The sequence below is a fragment of the Leptodactylus fuscus genome, chromosome 9 (assembly GCF_031893055.1).
Source record: "Leptodactylus fuscus isolate aLepFus1 chromosome 9, aLepFus1.hap2, whole genome shotgun sequence".
NCBI classification, from domain to species: domain Eukaryota; kingdom Metazoa; phylum Chordata; class Amphibia; order Anura; family Leptodactylidae; genus Leptodactylus; species Leptodactylus fuscus.
The window spans coordinates 79,246,095-79,268,421 of record NC_134273.1 but is presented as its reverse complement, the minus strand read 5'-3'; the positions used below and the strand labels follow the sequence as shown (position 1 = coordinate 79,268,421).

General features: G+C 43.2%; 1 protein-coding gene across 1 annotated transcript in view; it reads right to left on the bottom strand.

Annotated features, from left to right (window-relative positions):
• Positions 1-22,327, bottom strand: part of TAFA1 (TAFA chemokine like family member 1) — a 299,909-nt gene that overhangs the window by 40,887 nt on the left and 236,695 nt on the right. Inside the window, exon 4 of the mRNA XM_075287558.1 lies at positions 3,302-3,442. Within this exon, the coding sequence (XP_075143659.1) occupies positions 3,302-3,442 (141 nt within the window). The remainder of the gene's footprint in view (positions 1-3,301; positions 3,443-22,327) is intronic.

Sequence of the window (22,327 nt, the reverse complement as noted above, 5' to 3'; positions counted from 1 at the left end):
TCAGTTGTGGCGTCCGCGGCACGAGGCTCCCTCCCGATTAGGCTCATTCATTTGGGCCTAATTCGGAGCAGAATGCCGCGACTGGATGCCGGTGCACTGCACCGATCACCTGTTGCGGCCAGCCACGCGGAAGTGTTCACACACGGAATGCAAACATATCCTTAGACTAAAGGTGTTTTCTGGAGTTACATGTAAGTCATCAATCATCCAGTCATGGTCCTACCATGGGTCTAATGACCAAACCTACCTAAGGGCATAGCTAGAGGGGGTACAGTGGTAGCGGTCGTTTCCATGTCCTGAACCTTTAGGGGACCCCATAGGTCCCTCTACTGCATAAAATATAGCACATGGTACACAAGAGCCCAATTACAATTTTACACTTTTCAACCTCAGTAAAGATCGTGAGATACCTTGTTCTCCAAACCCTATCACCTGAGTCTTATTCCTTCATGTACCATCATGGGCACTCCAACCACCATCAGGCTCAGGAAGGCTTACCAACATATAGACGAGGAAACCCTATTACCACCATATGGACATGCCCCAGGAAACACCATTACCATCATCAGACATTCTGCATGTCCCATTGGAGAATCTGGTAGAGATCCTAGCCACCATGACCTCGGCTACATGTCCCATTGGAGAATCTGGTAGAGATCCTAGCCACCATGACCTCGGCAACTGCTACTCCAAACCGTTCGGCTGTCCCATTAATGGTCTGGTCATATCACAGAAAAGGGTCAAAAAAGGGACTTACAAGTCCTCACGTCACATATAATATTAGCAAGTGCCCTGCCAATATGGCAGCATTCAAGCCAACTCTACCAAGAAACTGGGAGGTTGCCCCATTTTACGGGACATTTCCAGGATGTTGGCAAGTACCCGACCTGGTATCATGAGGGGTCCTGGTAGCAGTAGAGCAACATACTTGGATCAATCCCACGAGTGGGACCACATATTGAAAGACGTTTATGCAAACCTTTGCAAATTGGTGGGCCATTCTGGGATGGGGCTGACATCTCCCGATTTTAGTATGTAGGGCTACAAGGGCACCAGCATTATAAATGATATGTGACAGACCCAGATTTAGCGATACATTTACACCTCAGCCTGGTAGCATGTACCCTCTAAGGAATAAGAACCTCAAAATTATGTAGTGAGGATTTTTTTTTAATTAATTTTATGTAGATAGGCAGAAAAAAAACCTAAAATTCTCCCTAGCAATCCACGTTATAAATGCAGCGCGACAACTGACCTCAATAGCTTAATGGCACCAAAGTCTGTTCATCCCACACATATTCATTGGCTATTACGTGATCATCTTAATATAGTTCCTGCGCCATCCATGTGCAGAGATATAGCACGCCCCGCGGCCATATGCCCCAGGCTCGCACTTCAGGTGCCCCCCCCCCCCCCCCCTCATTTACATCAGGTTCTTTATGTGAAAATTAACCAGCGGCGCTTTCAAAATTGCGAAATATTCCTTATTTTAACCTTTTTTTCCCTCGCTCCTGACAATCTCCCATAACCCGTAACATGAGCTGAAGTTATTTTTACCATCTCATTATAGGCAATTTATTGTACCTCTGTGAATCTTGTAGGCAATGTTCAACCGATATACAGTATGTGTCAAGACAGTGCAAGTCACATACGGTATATAGCCCATACCATAGGAAATGTATTTATTCCGCCTATAGCGGCTGACTTGGCTGCTTGTGACGCTGTCATCCAGATCTCCGATTGATTTCATTGTTTTAATGCGAGCGACTAATGAAATAAAGCCGACGAACAGTCAAAGGTTTCTGACGTTTCGCCGGAGACGCAGTGTATTTTTCCAGCAGCTGTTCACAACGGTATATACAGTAATAGGACATGATAGGACGATGATGACAAGGTCAATGTATAGAATTAAAGGGGCTGTGAAGACTTAAAGGGCCATTCAACTACATATTACATAAACCATTTGCAAGTTTTCCTATTGTTGGCTATAGGATGTCCATATTCCCATAGATCCTACATAGATAGGGGTCATCTGTCCTTTATAGAGGACCTTTCATCAATTCCAAGTCTTTGTGTCCTTCAATAGCTGCTGCTCCACTGATTCTGCTGCAGTTGGAATTTTTTCTCTAGCCCCCACCGTTCCAGAGCAATCGCTTCTGACATTTTCAGCACAATTATGTTCTCCGCTCTCAGGTGGGCGGTCCTTGTCTCTCTACTGCAAATTAAGGCCCGCCTCCCAGCCAGTACAAAGCCTAACTAACTGAACTGATTGCTCTGGAATGCTGGGGATTAAAGAAAAAATTCCAACTGATCCGGAATCAGTGAAGAGGCTCCTATTGGAGGATGCAAAGAGCTGGAGTTGGTGGAGGTGGTGAAAAGTCCCCTTTAAGTTAAATTCTAGATTTGTACAATGTACATAGGTGCCAAGTCATTACCGCCACACAGAAATGTAAGCCTGTTAGTGGACTGGTCAGAAGTTGCTATATCTCTGCCCACTTTTCTTACATCACTTCCTGCTCTGCAGCTATTGGTTGAGGTTGCCCTTCATAGACTTCCTGTTCTGTCCCTTATTGATAATACTGGGATCTCTCTGATCTGATAGAACACCAAAGGTTATACACAGTGCATGCCGAGAGGTTTAGAGGACACAGGATAGGTGATAAGTGTCTACTCGTAGGTGTCCAACCACTGAGACCACTGCAACTCGAGAACAGGGCACCCTTATACTCTTGTCTGAATGTGTGGACTGTCCATGGGAACGATGGAGACAGCTGAGCACAAACTGTACTTGGGTTCTCTTGGTTGTCCCATTGAGACGGATGGAGAGGTAAGTTAGAGGCACAAGGGAGTACTGTTCTTGTAACCGGTGGAAATCCCAGCAGTCAGACCCCCACCATTTAGACACTTATCCTTCCTTTTAAGGGGTTGTCCAAGATTTCTCTTATTTATGTCCTACTCTTAGGATAGACCATGAACATCTGATCAAGGGGGGCTGAAAGTTGGCCCCGGCATGGATCAGCCATTTTGAGGTGCATGAGTGTACTACACAGTGGGGTCTTGTGCAGGTAATTCCATGTCCTGTATCTCTACAGTTCCACTCCAATTAACTTCAATGGGTGCTGAGCTGCAGTGAGGGCACCCCGCCACTATACAGTGCACAGAGTTACCTACATCCAGCTCAGTGTACTGTATAATACAGGAAGTAAACCCTGACCAGCTGATCCATGTAGGGGTCCTCAGACGCCCCACCCACCATGATATTTATAGGTGCAATAATGAATACAAAAATTGGGGTACTTGCCATCAACACAGGAGGGTCTGTTTCTGGTTGTTCCGGCCACTTTTCCAGGCAAACAAGAACATTTGACTGTTTGAGATCTCTCCTCGATACGGTTCTTATTGCAGCATCTGTGCGCCGCTATAACTTCGCAGGTTCCACCTTCTGCAAAGACACAAAGCATAAGTGTGCGGTTATATATGAGTGGCGGTAGTAGCGATATGGGATACTGTAATATACCGATACAAGAATAGAAAGACACAATATGTGGTACGTCTTGTGTACTGTAATAACAAGAGTCCTGAGACAGGGGGCTGATATGGGTCATTCAATTGCCAATAAAACCAAACATACTATGGAAGCAAAAGGACATTATATCGCTCATAAAACCAGGGAAAATATGACGGATACGATAGAAGCTTTTCTGAACAGGCACTAAGCCATCTCTGTAGCTCTAGGGGTTCTCTGACAGCACTGCTCCACAATCGCTCAGTGCACTATAACAATGAAAATAAAGATATAGTGCAATTGTTCTTAAAGGGAATGTCACCAGACCCAGCATATCACCCCAGCCCTGCAGATAGATAGGTTACTGTGACCAGACCCAGCATATCACCCCAGCCCTGCAGATAGATAGGTTAGTGTCACCAGAACCAGCATATCACCCCAGCACTGCAGATAAATAGGTTAGTGTCACCAGAGCCAGCATATCACCCCAGTCCTGCAGATAGATAGGTTACTGTCACCAGAGCCAGCATATCACCCCAGTCCTGCAGATAGATAGGTTACTGTCACCAGAACCAGCATATCACCCCAGCCCTGCAGATAGATAGGTTAGTGTCACCAGAACCAGTATATCACCCCAGCCCTGCAGATAGATAGGTTAGTGTCACCAGAACCAGTATATCACCCCAGTCCTGCAGATAGATAGGTTAGTGTCACCAGAACCAGTATATCACCCCAGCCCTGCAGATAGATAGGTTAGTGTCACCAGACCCAGTATATCACCCCAACCCTGCAGATAGATAGGTTAGTGTCACCAGAACCAGCATATCACCCCAGCCCTGCAGATAGATAGGTTAGTGTCACCAGAACCAGCATATCACCCCAGCCCTGCAGATAGATAGGTTAGTGTCACCAGAACCAGCATATCACCCCAGCCCTGCAGATAGATAGGTTAGTGTCACCAGACCCAGCATATCACCCCAGCCCTGCAGATAGATAGGTTAGTGTCACCAGAACCAGCATATCACCCCAGCCCTGCAGATAGATAGGTTAGTGTCACCAGAACCAGCATATCACCCCAGCCCTGCAGATAGATAGGTTAGTGTCACCAGAACCAGCATATCACCCCAGCCCTGGAGATAGATAGGTTACTGTCACCAGAACCAGCATATCACCCCAGCCCTGCAGATAGATAGGTTAGTGTCACCAGAACCAGCATATCACCCCAGCCCTGCAGATAGATAGGTTACTGTCACCAGACCCAGCATATCACCCCAGCCCTGCAGATAGATAGGTTAGTGTCACCAGAACCTCAGCATATCACCCCAGCCCTGCAGATAGATAGGTTAGTGTCACCAGAACCAGCATATCACCCCAGCCCTGGAGATAGATAGGTTAGTGTCACCAGAACCAGCATATCACCCCAGCCCTGCAGATAGATAGGTTAGTGTCACCAGAACCAGCATATCACCCCAGCCCTGCAGATAGATAGGTTACTGTCACCAGACCCAGCATATCACCCCAGCCCTGCAGATAGATAGGTTAGTGTCACCAGAACCTCAGCATATCACCCCAGCCCTGCAGATAGATAGGTTAGTGTCACCAGAACCAGCATATCACCCCAGCCCTGGAGATAGATAGGTTAGTGTCACCAGAACCAGCATATCACCCCAGCCCTGCAGATAGATAGGTTAGGGTAACCAGTGGCTGTTCCTACAGAGATAGCAGTCAATTCTTAAGTAGGACCGCCCACTGGACTCCTAGATTTAGAATGTGCAGTGGTTTATAAGAATAAAGTTATATTGGATCTTTTCCAACACACCCATATATCAATCTGCTCAGATCCTCCTGCTCTATAACGCCTCCTCTAGACAGGACTGTATTTTCAATGTGGCAAGTTCCCTTTAAGCAATCAATTCAATGATAATACATTGTGGTTGGACATGTAGTCACCTGCGGACCTAGGAGCCTCTAACTTTATGAGGCCGATTTTTGATTGTCATTATTAGTCATGGTTCCAAAGATGTCCTAAGTCTGGTGTCAAGGTCTACCAAAATCTGGCTTGTGCCAAAGTGGTTTGTCCATTACCAGTAGTAAGGCGAGCCATGCACCTTAGATGCCTGTTGGCCGAACACTTGTTCAACTGAGAGATAGTCTTTCCCAGTCCAACCCAGACAAGTGTGAATGTATTCCTAGTAAGGAGAAGAAGGGACATGAGGATTCGGTATGATGAAACCCAACTGCTTGAAGCTTTTTTTGTCCAACGTCTTGAGTAGAGTAAGAATTCCCCTATGCCCGTCAGCTAGTCCCCCCAATATCAGTGAGTTCTGACGACATTTAGCCAATGTGTATGACCATCTTACAATATCTTCACTCTTGATGGAAATATTAAGGAACACATCAAGAGATAACAAAAGTCGACACGAAGGGCCATCTTAGCCTAGCTCACCATACATTTATGATATACATATATATATAGCTTCATCTGCTCAATTTTTGGAGAGTGAAGCCGTAATTCACACTTTACAAAACTTTACTCCTTGAACAAAGACATGGAAGTGTCTTAGATGTGTTTGAATAAAGATGGTATCATAATTATTGTGTCAGGAGTAAAAAAAAGAACAAAAAGAACAATGTACCTGGGGCTTTGCGTTCCGGTAGAAGGTTTTATCAATTACCAGAACATAGTACATCCAGATATATATCTCCTCAAGCATTTGACGACTGTGTGGAGATGTTTAAAGTTCTACTTCAAGAACATACGAGGTCATTGTCGGATAAAGAACTTGTGGCTTGGGAATAAGACGAAACATCTCAATGTTTTTAACGGTGAATATGGAGGAAGAAAATGTCTAGCAGAGAGTATAATTGTCCATTGACTTACTGAATATTCTCACGGCTAAAGTGAAGCATGGAAGAGAAGTGATGACAGATATTAAGGAGTATTGCCTCCTAATTTCCAAAAAATTACCATCAAGTGTTGAGCTGTCTTCTTGTGCCAACCCTCGACTCTTCCCTGAAGACAAATGTAGGGGAAAGGATCGGAGCTGGTGGATTTCAATCCACTGTTTTGGCCTCTATCAGGTGAATGGAGGGCTATGGATACATTTGATGTAGGTGCCAGAAACTTTTCAGGACCATATGGCCACCAGTCTCATTATATCTTTAGTCAAACCTGTGTGTTTATAGAGGACCACCAATGGGGTCATTACTAACTCCACATGTACTGTATATGGACCATTTGGTAACAATGTCTTCCCTTGACCAGCAGTGTGTCTTAACCCAAATCTTCATGAGCCCTCCAAGCCCAGTAAGTACGGGATCTTCCCAACTATGCCTACCCGCTATGGAGAATCTACCATGTTGCATAGCCATATGAGCGCAAAGGATATATTGTATCATGAAAGGAATCGTCAAATTTGATGTTTAGGGCTGTAAGCAGATGGGGGAAACCCATTCTAGTTGTTACAATGTGTTCCGAGGGAGAATTTTTAACAAGTTGACCAATGAGGACAACTCAAGGACTGAGAATTTATTTTCCGAGAATATGACCCATAAAGCAAGATTGAAGGCCATATAGGAGGAAGAGGAACACGGGACACTTTGAGTTTGCACACGGTGTAGTGGTGTGCCGGGTTATTGCAGTATACAGAGCCATCTGCTTGCAGCTCCTTACAAGGTGTCCTTCCAACAGTGTCAACTGCTGATATCATATATGATACTGAGGACCTCTCCTGATGATAGGTCCTCAATGGTTACAATCTCGAAAACTTTTTCAACTTCCTACTTTTACTTCCCTATCACATGAAAGTCGGGTAAGAAGGAGATTTACCAAACTCTCAGTGCAATAATCATGATAAATGAAACCTAATCTCTAAGAGGAGATCCCGTGGATGATGTGATGGTGCTGGCTGCCTTCGCCAGGCATATTGTACTATAGAGGGAGATGTAATTATTTCCTGGCTGTAGCCGCACTTAGAAGAGCAGAAGAGAACATCTTCAACAACATGACCTGTCAGATAGACGCCGGTAACTAGGAGGCAGATAGGGAACGAGACACATTTATCCAATATTTATGTATCTCTGGCATATTCCACAGCTCTATAAAGAGAATATAGTCACTTGCATCAGCCGCTGTTCCCTGCGAGGCTCGCAGTCTAATTTTCCTATCATAGATACAGAAGAGTCAAATAACTTGGGAGTTTGTGATGTGAGTCGAAAACTGCCCCAAAAAGGAAGGAAGTACCTTAATATCTTTGTATATTTGTTAGACTGAGGTCCGCGATCCAACACTCAATACAATGTATATAGATAAATAATAAGATAGATAGATAGATAGATAGATAGATAGATAGATAGATAGGAGATAGATAGATAGATAGATAGATAGATAGATGATAGATAGATAGATAGATAGATAGATAGATAGATAGATAGATAGATAGGAGATAGATAGATAGATAGATAGGAGATAGATAGATAGATAGATAGGTGATAGATAGATAGATAGATAGATAGATAGATAGATAGATAGATAGGAGATAGATAGATAGATAGATAGATAGGAGATAGATAGATAGATAGATAGATAGGAGATAGATAGATAGATAGATAGATAGATAGATAGATAGATAGGTGATAGATAGATAGATAGATAGATAGATAGATAGATAGATAGATAGATGATAGATATGCAGGCACCAAGAAGTACAGAATACCATATGAGCCGGCACACGACTTCTATCTACAATGCAGGGACATTATCGGAGTTTGTGCCAATGTTTTCTTATGACAGTTACAGAAGTAAAAAGTTCTGTGTAAAGGAAGTAACTACAAGGGTAACCGACTCTGCAAAAACTGAAGGCAGGTCACTAGAAGATGGAGGAAAGGAGACCAAAGTCATTGTAAGCTTTTCATGCTCTGACATGACTGTATAGACATCCCCGGGGACCGGAGCTACAAAGTCACTGCTCAGACCAAAGTCCTAGTCCCAAGGGAAAAGGCACCAACACTACAGGGCTGAACTGTGGAGATCATAACTGGTGGTCAAGAACAGATAGATAGATAGATAGATAGATAGATAGATAGATAGATAGATAGATAGGAGATAGATAGATAGATAGATAGATAGATAGATAGATAGGAGATAGATAGATAGATAGATAGATAGATAGATAGATAGGAGATAGATAGATAGATAGATAGATAGATAGATAGATAGATAGGAGATAGATAGATAGATAGATAGATAGATAGATAGATAGATAGGAGATAGATAGATAGGCGATAGATAGATTGATAGATAGATAGATAGATAGATAGATAGATAGATTGATAGATAGATAGATAGACCTCCATATGCATCATTCGCTTTAATCCAACCTCTCTGGTGAATGTAGAGTCCCCCTATAACACTACATCTCCACGTCTGGCTTATGTCACATAACACTCTCTGACGTGACGCACTATCTCTGAATCTTCTGCACTTTTTAGCTGGTTTTATTCCCTTCTAGGAATCAGATGTTTCTGCTTTCAGGACTCGGGAGATCGACATCCCCAGCCTCTAATATTTCTTGTATTCATTTACCTTTGCTATTTCTGCAGCCTTGTATATGATGTGTGTCGGCGGCGGCGCAGCGCCAGGCGCGTCATGGAGATGCATTAGCTGCTCGGATATTTATATCAGTAATAAAAATTACTATATTATTTTTCCAAGCAACAAAATAATGAAAATGTATGGCGGCATGTTTAATACATTGCTTATATTACTTAATTTACCTGCGTAAGAACCGATGGATAACTTGTCTTTTTACTGAAATGGAATCCGCATGTGAATGGAATTTTTAGTTTAATAATGACTTCTGGCGACACTAATGTAATCTGTGCTGAATAGTCACCTCCGGAGGTAGCGCTGTATTAATATGAAATATACAGAATACCGCCACATCCCCAATCCAATTTATGGTAATTATATAGGAACCGGAATAATGGATGACTAAGAGGGAATACATCACTTTGTATTTCACAGGCTTCTACTTATTTAAGTGAAATTTATGCATTTTATTTTATTAGATAGAATATGTCAGGGTGAGCGTGAAGTCTTGTCTGCGGGCGGCATGTTATAGGGCAGGAGGAGCCGAGTAGATTGATATATAGGTTTATGGGAATAGTTTCCATGCAACTTGTAAATTCTCCATTTATCTTAGTGCCCGATACAGTGGGTGGAGCCAGGCGTGGCTGTCGATCACTGATTAGGACCGCCCACTAGACTCAAGTGAAGTCTAGAATTAGTCTGTATTTATAGAGGGGGGGGAGTAGATTGATATATAGGTTTATGGGAATAGTTTCCATGCAACTTGTAAATTCTCCATTTATCTTACTGCCTGATGCAGTGGGTGGAGCCAGGCGTGGCTGTTGATCACTGATTAGGACCGCCCACTAGACTCAAGTGAAGTCTAGAATTAGGCTGTACTTATAGGGGGGGGGGAGTAGATTGATATATAGGTTCATTGGAAAATTTTCAATGCAATTTGTAATTTCTCCATTTATATTAGTGCCCGATACAGTGGGTGGAGCAGGGCGTGGCTGTCGATCACTGATTAGGATCGCCCACTAGACTCAAGTGAAGTCTAAAATTAGTCTGTACTTATAGAGGGGGGGAGTAGATTGATGTATAGGTTTATGGGAAAAGTTTCCATACAATTTGTAATTTATTCATTTATATTACTGCCCAATGCAGTGGGTGGAGTCAGGCATGGCTGTCGATCACTGATTTGGACCGCCCACTAGACTCAAGAGAAGTCTAGAATTAGTCAGTGCTTATAGAGAAGGTGGAGGGGGTAGATTGATATATAGGTTTATGGGAAAAGTTTCCATACAATTTGTAATTTCTTCATTTATATTACTGCCCGATGCAGTGGGTGGAGTCAGTTGTGGCTGTCAATCATTGATTAGGACCGCCCACCAGGCTCAAGTGAAGTCTAGAATTAGTCTGTACTTATAGAGGAGGGAGGGGGGAGTAGATTGATATATAGGTTTATGGGAAAAGTTTCCATGCAATTTGTAATTTCTTCATTTATATTACTGCCCAATGCCATGGGTGGAGTCAGGCATGGCTGTCGATCACTGATTAGGACCGCCCACCAGGCTCAAGTGAAATCTAGAATTAGTCTGTACTTATAGAGAAGGGGGGCAATTTATCAACCCCTCTACATTTTTTTCTGGGGTAGAGGGATGGTATGGTGTTGTACATTTGTTGCATGGTCCTTACTTGTGCGCCAGAACCCCCACTCTGCACCTCGCTGGCCACATTGTATGAGGTTAGGCGGATATATTTTTTATAACTCACACTAGTTATAAAGGAAATCTATGCCAGTTCCTAACTAGCCTACGTCTCCATTCTGGTGCAGAATCCCTTCATGAATCAGCCATACTCTGCTCCTGTCAGGGCCTTTATTAAGACAGGAGTATGAAATTTTCACTCTGACCACTGAGCCTAATAATAGACTAACACTTACCAATTCTGTAAAGCTTTTCTTTGCAGCAGTCACCTCATTTACATCACATATAATTGAAGATTATGGTATTGATAACACCACTGACCCATCATTGCATCACTACTGACAATAAGTGATGTCACAGCTTATCTCCTCCCTCTCTCTGCACACAGCATGTCTAGAAAACTCTATTATAGACCTCAATCAGTCAGCGCAAGACTATTACTACCTATGGCCATGAGACTACTTGGCCAAAAATAAAAAAAATTAAAATTAAAAATTAAAAAAACAAAAAAAAAAAAAACTAAAATTCCCCAAAATGGTAAGTACATTTGGCTCCGTAAGAAAAAGCTGCCATAGGCATCCCCAAACACAGAAATATAACAAAAGTTACGGGTGTCAGGACAGGGTGACTCCAAGAAATTTAATTTTCAATTTAAATTAAAAATTTTTGCAAATTTTTGATTTTTTATGGGGTTAAGACATAACAAAACTATACAAATTTGGTACTCCCATGATCATACCAACCCATAGAACACAGATGACATAGTATTTCGCCTTCACAGTGAATGCCCCAAAAACAAAGCCCATAAGAAAATCGCACAAACGCAGTTTTTCTCCTATTCCACCCCATTCTGAATTTTTTCCCAGCTTCCCAGTATGTCAAACAGAATTTTAAATGGTACCATTATGAAATACAATTTATCCTGCAAACATTCATCCCTCATACGGCTCTGTAAATGGAAAAGTGATAGGGTTTGGAAGGCAGAGAGTAAAAAAAAAAGGAAAATCCACCCTCCCCTCTCCATAGACTTCTATTGTATGGCAAATAAGGCTCTATTCCCATGGAGTAACGCGCCGCGCATTCAGACACGTATACACGTGTCAGAGTGTGAGCTCTCAAAACAGATCCCATTCACTTCAATGTGTGCCGGCTTATGGGCGCTACACATTGAAATCAATGGGAGGTTTTTTAACCCATTGATTTCAATGTGTAGCGCGCATGAGCCGGCACCCATTGAAGTGAATGGGATCTGTTTTGAGCGCTCACACTCTGACACTTGTATACATGTCTGAATGCGCGGCGCGTTACTTCCTGGGAACAGAGCCTAAGTGAAGAAATTGGCACTTTTATTGAAGAATGTATATTACTAGAGATGAGCGAACACTAAAATGTCCGAGGTTCGAAATCCGATTCGAACAGCCGCACACTGTTCGACTGTTCGAACGGATTTGGAACCCCATTATAGTCTATGGGGGGAAATGCTCGTTTCAGGGGTAGGCAACATTCGATAAAATCATACTTACCAAGTCCACGAGTGACGGTCGGGCTGGATTCTGCTTGAAGTCTTCTCCCGACACAGTGTCCCCGCGTCTTCTTCCGGGTGGAATTCACTCTGCCTAGGCATCCGGCCTAGGCAGAGCCGACTGCGCATGAGCGTGTATGCCCGTGTATACCCGCGCATGCGCAGTCGGCTCTGCCTAGTCCGGATGCCTAGGCAGAGTGAATTCCACCCGGAAGAAGACGCGGGGACGCAGCGCGGAGAAGACTTCTAAAGGTCAGAGAAGAACCAGCGTTGATTGACAGAATGTATAGCATTCTGCCAATCAACGCTGGTTCTGCATCGAACCTTAAACTTCGAACAGCTAGTAGTGTTCGATCGAGTGCGAGTATTTCGAATACTGTAGTATTTGATCGAACACCTACTCAATTGAACACTAATCGCTCATCTCTATATATTACAACATTTGTTATTTTCAAGATTTAGAACTTTATAGAAATTTATGCTCACCCTGTAACTTAAAGGTCCTAGGCCCGGATGCAAAAATCCGTAATGCAATATTTTCGGCGTCATAGAGGTTATATCAACAGGACTAGAGATGAGCGAATAGTATTCGAAACTGCAGTTTCAAATACCTCGCTCCATAGGAATGAATGGGAGCAGCCGGCGCGCGGCTGGCGCCGGCTGCCAACGCTTAACCCCTTGCTGTTCACCCGCTCCCATTCATTCCTATGGGAGCGAGGTATTCGAAACTATGTTTCGAACAAAATTCAGATCAACTCTAAACAGGACCTGAATGTCACTCTACAGTTAACATCCCCTATCGACATTTTCTACTAATACCGTAAATCCCATCAGTAGGGGGCTCCACAACCCTCTCTCTCCGAGGTTACCGTCATGCAGAAACCATTCATCACCGAAAACTGCGCCGACATCATTAATATAAAAATATCAGCTTTCCCATTCTCCTCTATGCAAAACGACTCGATTTATTTGCGAAAATAAGTAATTTTTCTTCTCATTACATCGGAGCATAAAATTCCCGAAATGTTCCAAATGACACTTCCAAACATCATAAACCATGTGACAAATGATGACATATAAAAGTCGTTTACTCCTCAAACACGGCGAAAATTTCAGGCGCTCGGCTTCGAAACGAGATACTTTTCAAGCCGCGAACGACTGTGGTTAACAGACTGGTCATGAAAGTGGCGACATTGTGTATTTTTCCTGTGGAATGAAATGCGTTATTGCCGTGATCATAGGGTAATATAATATAACGGCATAAAACTTAACACAGATTGGCAACGCACATAATTCTAACAGTAAGGGAGAAACGCAACGCGGGGAATTGTTTAATTTAATTGAACAATATTGTAGCCTTGAAAAATGGTTCAATTAGAAGTGTTTATTAATACCGCTATGTACGCCGCATCATGTCGTGTGCTGGGTTGTACTTGAATTGTGCCCCCGCAATGAAATTTATAATGGCGCACCGCGGCTCCCTATGCAATCCATGTTACGAATGCAAAAAAATTGCAATTTTGTGTGTTTTTTTTCCTCTCTATCGCCCTTTCTGCTGTTTGACGTCTGACTGAGACGTAATAAAGAATGTTTATTCTCCGCTTCCAAAATGTCGCCGGGTTCTAGAAGAGTTAGGATTAGCATTAAAGCCGACGCGGCGAGAAAAAAAAACAAAAAAAAAACGTTTCATTTTCTGGTGACACTTATGACTCTAAACATTGTGGCAGGGCCGCTTGTCAGCGTGATAAACACGTATGTACTACAAGCGCTGCCGAGATCTTAAGAAGGATGTAAATTCAAGGAACTGGATTAGCATTTATGGAATCCTCGAAGGGATTTCAAGGAGCTCTCCAAGACTGAATATGGATGACCTCTCCTTAGGAATGGCCATCAATATTGGATGAGTGAGGGTCAAACACTAAGAACCTTCCCAGATCGATTGATCAAAGAGCTACCGACACTTCACAGGTCGTGTGATGTCATATTCATCATTTGCGTAGCCCGTTTGTATCCCAGTCCTATTTAAAGGGGTATTCCCATAACCCTTGTTCACCAACCTGCAGGCTCTGTGCTCTGTTCACTTCCTGGTTTTCTCGGCACATTGGTGGGTGGGGTTTCACTTACTCTGCTATCTGCTAAGTTTGCAGTCAGCAATGAGGGATTGGTTGTAAATGCATTACCACAGTATAAAGCTGATGTGGAAACTGATGTAGCTTAGCTGGATTTGAGTCAGTTTGTAATACATACAGAGGTACCGGACTCCATATCTCACCCCTTATCAGCCAAATTCAATTAAACCGACTGATAAGTGGAAGAGCAGAAGATAAGAGCTCAGAAATCTCAGAGCTTTCACCTCCCCCCGCCCCTAGCTGAGGAGCTCCGTTGTCTGTGGCAGAGACATACACAGCTCAGAGCTGCTGCCGAGCACTCAGCCCCTCCTCCCCCCCCTGAGAGCAGGCAGCTACGTCACTGAAGGACTGAGCAGATAAGCCCGTGGTCATAGAAAGGCATGTAAACAATGAAGTGAATAAATTAAGATAGCGGCCTAACAAAGCAGTTTTGATAAAGCAATGTATTTAGAAAAAGTCTTAAATCCACATACACTAGCAATATAGATAGGATCCTTGCTATGGGACAACCCCTTTAAGTGAATGAGACTGTGCTGCAATACCAAGTGCAGCCACTATACACTATGTGGCGCTGTGCTTGGTAAATAGTGATGAGGATGCAGAGCTCTTCAAACAGCTTCAAATGGCTGATCCATGGGGTCCCGGGTGTTACTATAACCCCCCCCGGATCTTCAACTAATGACCTCAATGAAGTCATCAATTTGAATAACCCATAATACCTAATCACCTTTAAGGTCTTATACACACAATGGACTTCATGCCAACAGCACACAGACCCATAACAGTGCATGCCATGGTTCACGTGGTCATATGGTTCATGTAGAAAAAAAAATCAGAACATGGACTATTTCTGCGGAGGACATGGACTCGGAGACAATTGTGCACTGTCTAAATATCCTAACTCAATGGTGTAGCTATGGAGGGTCTCAGTTGTGGAGTACAGAAGTCAGGGGGCGCATAGGTCACCCATCACACACTTGGGCTGGTTAGGCTTCTTTGAGCTGATTTCTGTTCATCATAAATGCATTTCCCCTGCCCTCTGGTGCACTGGAGTGTGACAGGGGAAGAAGATTTATGATACACACAGAAAGGGTACAATCATTAGCTGGGGGCAACGACAGGGGATGGTGGTGTCGCTACTTGTCCCTGGACCCAAAGGTCCCTCTGCCACAAGAGATATATTTAAATGACACAAGGTTTGTTGGACCCCATCACATATTTTGTATTGGGACCCAGAAGCTTCAAGTTACCCCAAACAACAAGTCTTCAAGTCAGTCTGAGCCCAGACCCAGGAATGGGCCACAACTGATGGTCATGAGTAGTTGCACAAGGTGGTGGGCAAGCTGAACCTTTGCAACAAAGCCCATGAGCCTTTAATTGCACCCCTGGCGCCCTGATTTGTTGGCCCCCTCATCCACTATAGTGCTCAGCGCCTGGAGCCCATCCCTTACCCGCCCCCCTACTAGACTTAATGTAAGTAAATTCTTCTTCTTCGGTTGGTTCCTCCTCGTCCCTGCACCGTACACGAGGCAAACGATACGACATTTTGTTTTTTATGATGTTGAACATGTGCTTTTATTAATATTTCCCCTGTTATCTCCACATACTTCATCTGTCTAGTTTATTACACTATTATGCAAATTTCACTCTACAAAGAATTGTAGAATTGTAAAAAAGATCAAAGAAACACAACGGAATAATTGAAGCATTGAATAGTTTTGGTTGAGCAGGAATCTCATTTGATTTTACCCGGCGCTAATGACTGTGCCATTTAATGTATAAGTTCATTCTATATTCTAACCCATCATTCCTGGGGAAAATGTGACACCAACGCAAGGTGAAAAATGAGGGCCCGGAACGAGTCTGATAATGATGTCAACGTTCCGTAGTCATTGGAAACATCCGGTATTTACAGAAATTCTCATAGAAGAATAAAAGCAAAAACAGAGAAAAATCACGTGAAGAAAAAAATGAATTCAATTTTTTTGTTCCAGCACAAGAGGTGAAGTCCCTTTAAGTTCTCTTTTTGGATATTCAACAATTTTTTTTTTTTTTGCTTCGACAGCAATGGTAAGACTGATGGATGTTGTGTTACTAGCTCGAATCTTATGATGGCTAGAGATGGGCAAACCGCTTTGCCACAAACGGGATTCAACCCGAATATTCCAAATTGTTTAGATTTGAAGGAAACCCATCAAATGGCGATTCGATTTGGGCGAATAAACATTGCCGTTGCATTATATATGGTGTCTCGCATCATCCAGCGGTCCCTCATTGACTTCTCTAGCGTCTGGAACTCTCTTGTGATATCATGGGACTGGGGTTAACGCAAAGTCTTGTCATTGGTCACCAGTCTTGTGACAACCAGTCTTGTCACCAGTCTTGGTCAACGCAAAGTCTTGTCATTGGGTCACCAGTGGTCGCATGGGCGTGCCAAGCATCACGATGTCATGTAACTCGGCGTACTCGTGTCACCAGGGAGGCCCAATTACAGGTCTCAGCAGTGACCCCGGACACATGACGTCATCAAGGAAACACAGAAGGAGCGTTGGACACCGAGGAGGCCCAAAAGAGGTAGCAGAAGATGAGTATAAATCTTTTTTTATTCTTTACTCCTCCACTGGGCCTCAACCTCAGGAGCCGTAAGAGTGTTCTACATTAGGTTTAAAGACAATTTAAGGTGTGGTTCTACCCAACATGTTTGACTCCACCCCAACCTGAAGCTATGTGACTCTTGAAAGGTTCTCCATCTCTAATGGTGACTAATATTCAGAAGTATGGAGCCATATGGTCATATTGGCACAGAAGAGTTCCAGTGAGTTCTTAGGTTGATAACAATATGACAATGATGGGCTCCAAAGGTGAAGGCCACATTGGCGCCAATAACTTTTTAGGGATGAGTCTTAGGCTCTGTTTGCCCAGAGCCCAATGATACGTGAAAGTTTCCTCTCCATTAATGTACATTGGAGTAAACTCCTTTGTGGTTTTCGATCAGTTTGACAGGAACATTAATCTGTGAAGCCTCCAGGAACAAAAATTTGTGAAGCATCCTAGAAAAAGGTGAACCGAGGCTAGTTTTTTTACTCAAATCGGTGGAAATTTCTAACAACTCAATGGTCCAGGAGGCTACCAAAATAGATGGAGACCTCCTGGCCTTCTAGAAGAACTGACAAATCTCCCAGGCCTGGTAAGCTTTTTATTATTCTCTGTGTGACCTGGGCATGTTATGTGCTGGTCACATTACAAAAAGGGACATGGCTGGCACATTTTTATGGTGACATCACAAAAAGGGGACATGCCTCATCCCCCAAAATAGTTAGGGTCTTTCTAGAAAGGAATGTAGCCTCACCAATGGGCTGTACTTCCCAGAAACTGCCTAGTATATGTAAGTATCTGTGCCTGTTATGAACCGCCATGGCCCCTTCTTGGTGGGGTTGATGGGATCGGACCCCCAACCATCTAATATTTATGATTTAACCTCATAGGTCATCACTTTTAAAGGGGATGTCCAGTTTGAAATACTCATGCCCTTTGCTTAGCATAGGCCAACAATATTAGATCTGCAGAGGTGCAACACTCAGGACCCCACAGATCAGCTGTACCAGGGCAGTGCAGCAACCGGTAGTGTCCCATGGAATTCAATGGGGCAGCCCTGCACTACCTAAACCCACCGCTATAATTTAGGGAGCAGTGCGGTTCCTGGCTTGGGTACATTACTGGGAGCCTTGGAACAGTTGATCTTTCACAGTCCTGGGTATCTTAATGATAACACATCAATCCTACAAAAAGAATACCTCCTTTAGGCTAAAGCCTCACGTTGCGGAAACACAGTTTTTTTTGTTGTTGCAGATTTTGTATAGTTTTTTGGAGCTAAAACCAGGAGTGGATTGAGCAGAAGGCAGGAGTATAAGAACTTACTATATATCTGCCATTTAGGGTTGAGCCGATCTTGAGATTTCAGGATCGTTTTTAAAATCCGATTTTCCAGCCAATCCCGATCGCGAAATTTGCTCGATCGCCGATCGGGATCCAATCTCTCCCGATCCTGATTGCTCAACCCTAATGTTAGCTTTTCCCACAATGCTTGGTTAGTAGCCAAGCATTGTGGGAACTAACGTGAGACCTCGATACCGACTAAAAAGATCGGGATCAGAATTCCGGTTGCGATCGTCAAATTTGCTCGATTGGAATCCAATCTTTTCCGATCCATTTTGCTCAAACCTACTGCCATTCCTTTCGTGGCCATTCTTGGCTTTGGTTAAAAAAAACACAACAAAAATCTGCAACAAAAAAAGCTGCGTTTCTGTAATATGGGGTCTCAGCCGAAAAATCCCTTTAATTGCAAACATAGGAGTCAGTTCTCAAAAATGGCCATGGAGGTCCATGTCAACCAATCAGAACTCAATTTCAAATTTCCCCTAAAGTGACCCATTTTTAGAATGTTTCCCTAAAACCAAGGCTTAGAATTCTAAGAATTCCTACTTTGTAAAATTCCTTCGTTCCAACAGAACTTTTGTTTGGCGATTTTTATTTCGCTTTTCGCTGATGTTACCTGAATTTTGTTGAAACTTGTGGCCATTTTTTACATTAATTAAGAAAACAACACTCTAGACTTTGAGGCCACAATCTTTCAATTTAGGGAGTTTAATTAGAAACAGTAATCCCTCGGCTCTTTATTCATTTTGCTACAAGACACTGCAATTACCTCTGAAGGATGATTTCATATTCTTCTGATTAGTTCAGTTCGGGTTGAGTACGCAATGAAAATCCAAATTTACTTACATTACCTCTAGAAAACTGCGGGGTTTCTTTCTCCAGTTTTACCCAAATTAGTAATTTTGGAGATTTTAAGGAGAATAGAACCATTTAAGAATTTCCTCCTCTCCAGATATGATGGATTCTAATCGCTGGGTCCGAGATAAGCAGAGAAACAAATTCACATTTTGGAAAGCGATTGGAGCATTTTTTGCACATTTTTGTAACAGACAACTTATGACGTGGAGAGAACCGGAAGGTCGGTCAATTTTGACCTTTTTGGGGTTTCTGGGATTGTATCTACTATTGACTGATCAGTGGGGGTGTGACACCTGAGACCCCTACCTACCAGCTGTTTCATTACAGCAGTTGGGTAAGGGCTATGGCACCAAAAATATCTGCCACATCTAGTTACACTGAGATTGAGGTATACCTTAAAGGGGTTTTAATATTTTTCAAAAAGATCTGTTAGTGCTATTAATAGGTTCATAAGTGCAGCCAAATATCTTAACAGTGTTTGGGTGATTTTCTGGCTTCCTCTGTGAGCTCCTGGCATCTTGTGCATTTGTTTACATGGGTATCTTCCTGTTCTGTTTTCCTACAACTACCATGATGCCTTGCGCTTCACTCAGAGCTGATTCCTTCCCCCTCTCTGTCTCACTCACACCCCCTCCCTGCTTCCCTAGCTAGCCTGCCTAACTCTTCCTAACTAACTCACCCCCTGTAAAGACCCTAGAGTATGATAATTGTTTATGGGTGGCCACAATGGGGCATAATACTGTGTACGGGGGCCACTATCATAAATAATACTATGTATAAGGGCAACTATGGGAAATAATACTGTGTGCAGGGGCCACTAATGGGCATATTACTGTGTGCAGGGGCCACTATGGGGCTTAATGCTGCGTACAGGGGCCACTATGAAGCATCATACTGTGTGCAGGGGCCGCTATCAAAAATAATACTATGTGCAAGGGCCACTAAGGGAAATAAAACTATTTGCAGGGGCCACTATGGGACATAATACTATGTGCAGGGGCCACTATGGGAAATAATACTATGTGCAGGGGCCAGTATGGAGCATAATACTGTGCGCAGGGGCCACAAATGCAGGGGGGGGGGGTCAGTTGGGGTCTTTGGGTGGTAAAAGGGGGCCATGTCAAAAGTTTGCCACGGTGCCCTGCTATTTCTAGTTACGCCACTGGCGCCATGCACTGTATAGCGGCTATACTTGGTATTGCAGCCCAGCCCTGTACACTGGAATGGAACTGAGCTGCAAACAGACCATGCGACCAACGAACCTGATGTTACATGACCAGCGAAGAAGCTGCTCTGTGGGCGTCCTGGTTATCGTACCCCCACCAATCAGATATTAAAGACCCTACTAACGATCCTAATGATAGGTCATCAATATATAACTGCTAGAAAATCACTTTGAGGGCCATATCATTTTCTTGTCTGTGTCTCCCCACATTCTGTCGGTCATAGCTTTTTTATGTCTCCAATTTGATTTATAACCTTATTTTTTGCAGGATAAGTTGTAGTTTTTTAGGCATCGTTTTTAGGTCCATAACGTGACACAATACTGTATATGCTTAGTTGCCAATACTATCGGGAAATGGTCCGGAAGGAGCGAGGTCAACCACAGTTAGTATTTGGGTTCAACCAACTCCCAAAGTGGGCAATTTGTGGTCGGCCCTGGGTGGGCCTTGGAGAGGGGATAAAATGTCCCAAAAATTATGTTATAATATAGAGTGTGTCTCAATTCCAGAGTCCATTGGTAGGCCAGCTGGATGGATGGAAAGGCCATCTGCCAAGTAAATGGAAGTAAATGTATGCATAGGGTAACTCTTATCACTACAACATCCAATTCCACCTGGTATATATGGAAGGAACCAACAGTAGATCATACATAAAGATGTCATACGCGCCAATGATACCTTCACATCACTTTGAGGACATGTCTACTTATTGTAAAAATCTACAAAAAATCTCATTGAGTAGGATGTGGTTGGATATAGGGCAAGCGTATGAATTTCCATATCAAATAAGCAGGCACACTAGGGAACTGGTCTTTTTACCATAAAAAGGCTTGCAAATTGATCTCAAGAGAAATTTGTACAGAGCCTCATTCATATGAATATAAAACATATCAAAGATAAATCAAAGAAAAATGATATCTAGAGGAGAGAAACAGGCTTGTGGCGCCCAGAAAATATCCTAATTCATAGAGGCATCACCGGAGATGGCAGAGAATTAAGGAAGGATATCATCAAGGTGTCATCGCCATAAGACCAGAGGTCCCTCATGTTCACTCCGACTTTTATCTCCAGCCTTCATCTCCCCCTCGCTGTGACATTGATTATTGCAGAAGCGAAGCATTGTGTACAAAAACCATAAAAATAATAATATGCAGGAAAACGGGAAGAAGACTTCAAGGAACAGGACTCCACTGAAGGCTACCCAGATGTGTCCTGCTGCTCGGAAATAGACAACGTCAATTTTATCAATTTTTGCAAACTGTTCAATTGACCTCAGATGTAATAAAGTTCTCAAGAAAAGTTCTTTCCAACCAACTTTGTTTATCTTATTACTTTATAATAATAATAATAAATAAGTATTAAAGGGATTCTATCAATTAAACCCTTTTTTTGTCATTCACACATCGGAATAGCCTTAAGAAAGGCTATTCGTCTCCTACCTTTATAAGTTGTCTCCGGTGAAAAATCAATTTTTTCTCGGTATGTAAATGAGTTCTCTCGCAGCACTGGGGGCGGGCCTCAGCGCTCAAACAGCACTGGTGCCGTCCCCAATGCTTCCAGAGAACTCTCCAGCGCCGCCTCCATCTTCTTCAGGAATGTCCTCTTTATTTGTATTCTCCTGGTGGTGACTTCTAACTTTTAGGTCTCGGGCCGAGGGCCTGAATGCGCATGTCCACTGGCCGCAAGAAAAATGGCCGCTTACACAGTATTGGAAGTGCCCATTTTCTGACGGCCAGTGGGCATGCGCAGTTGTTCTCTGGCAGCATTGGGGACGCCCCCAGTGCTGTTTGAGTGCTGAAGCCCGCCCCCAGTGCTGTAAGAGAACTCATTTGCATACCGAGAAAAAACATATTTTATACAGAACGGCGGGCCGGAG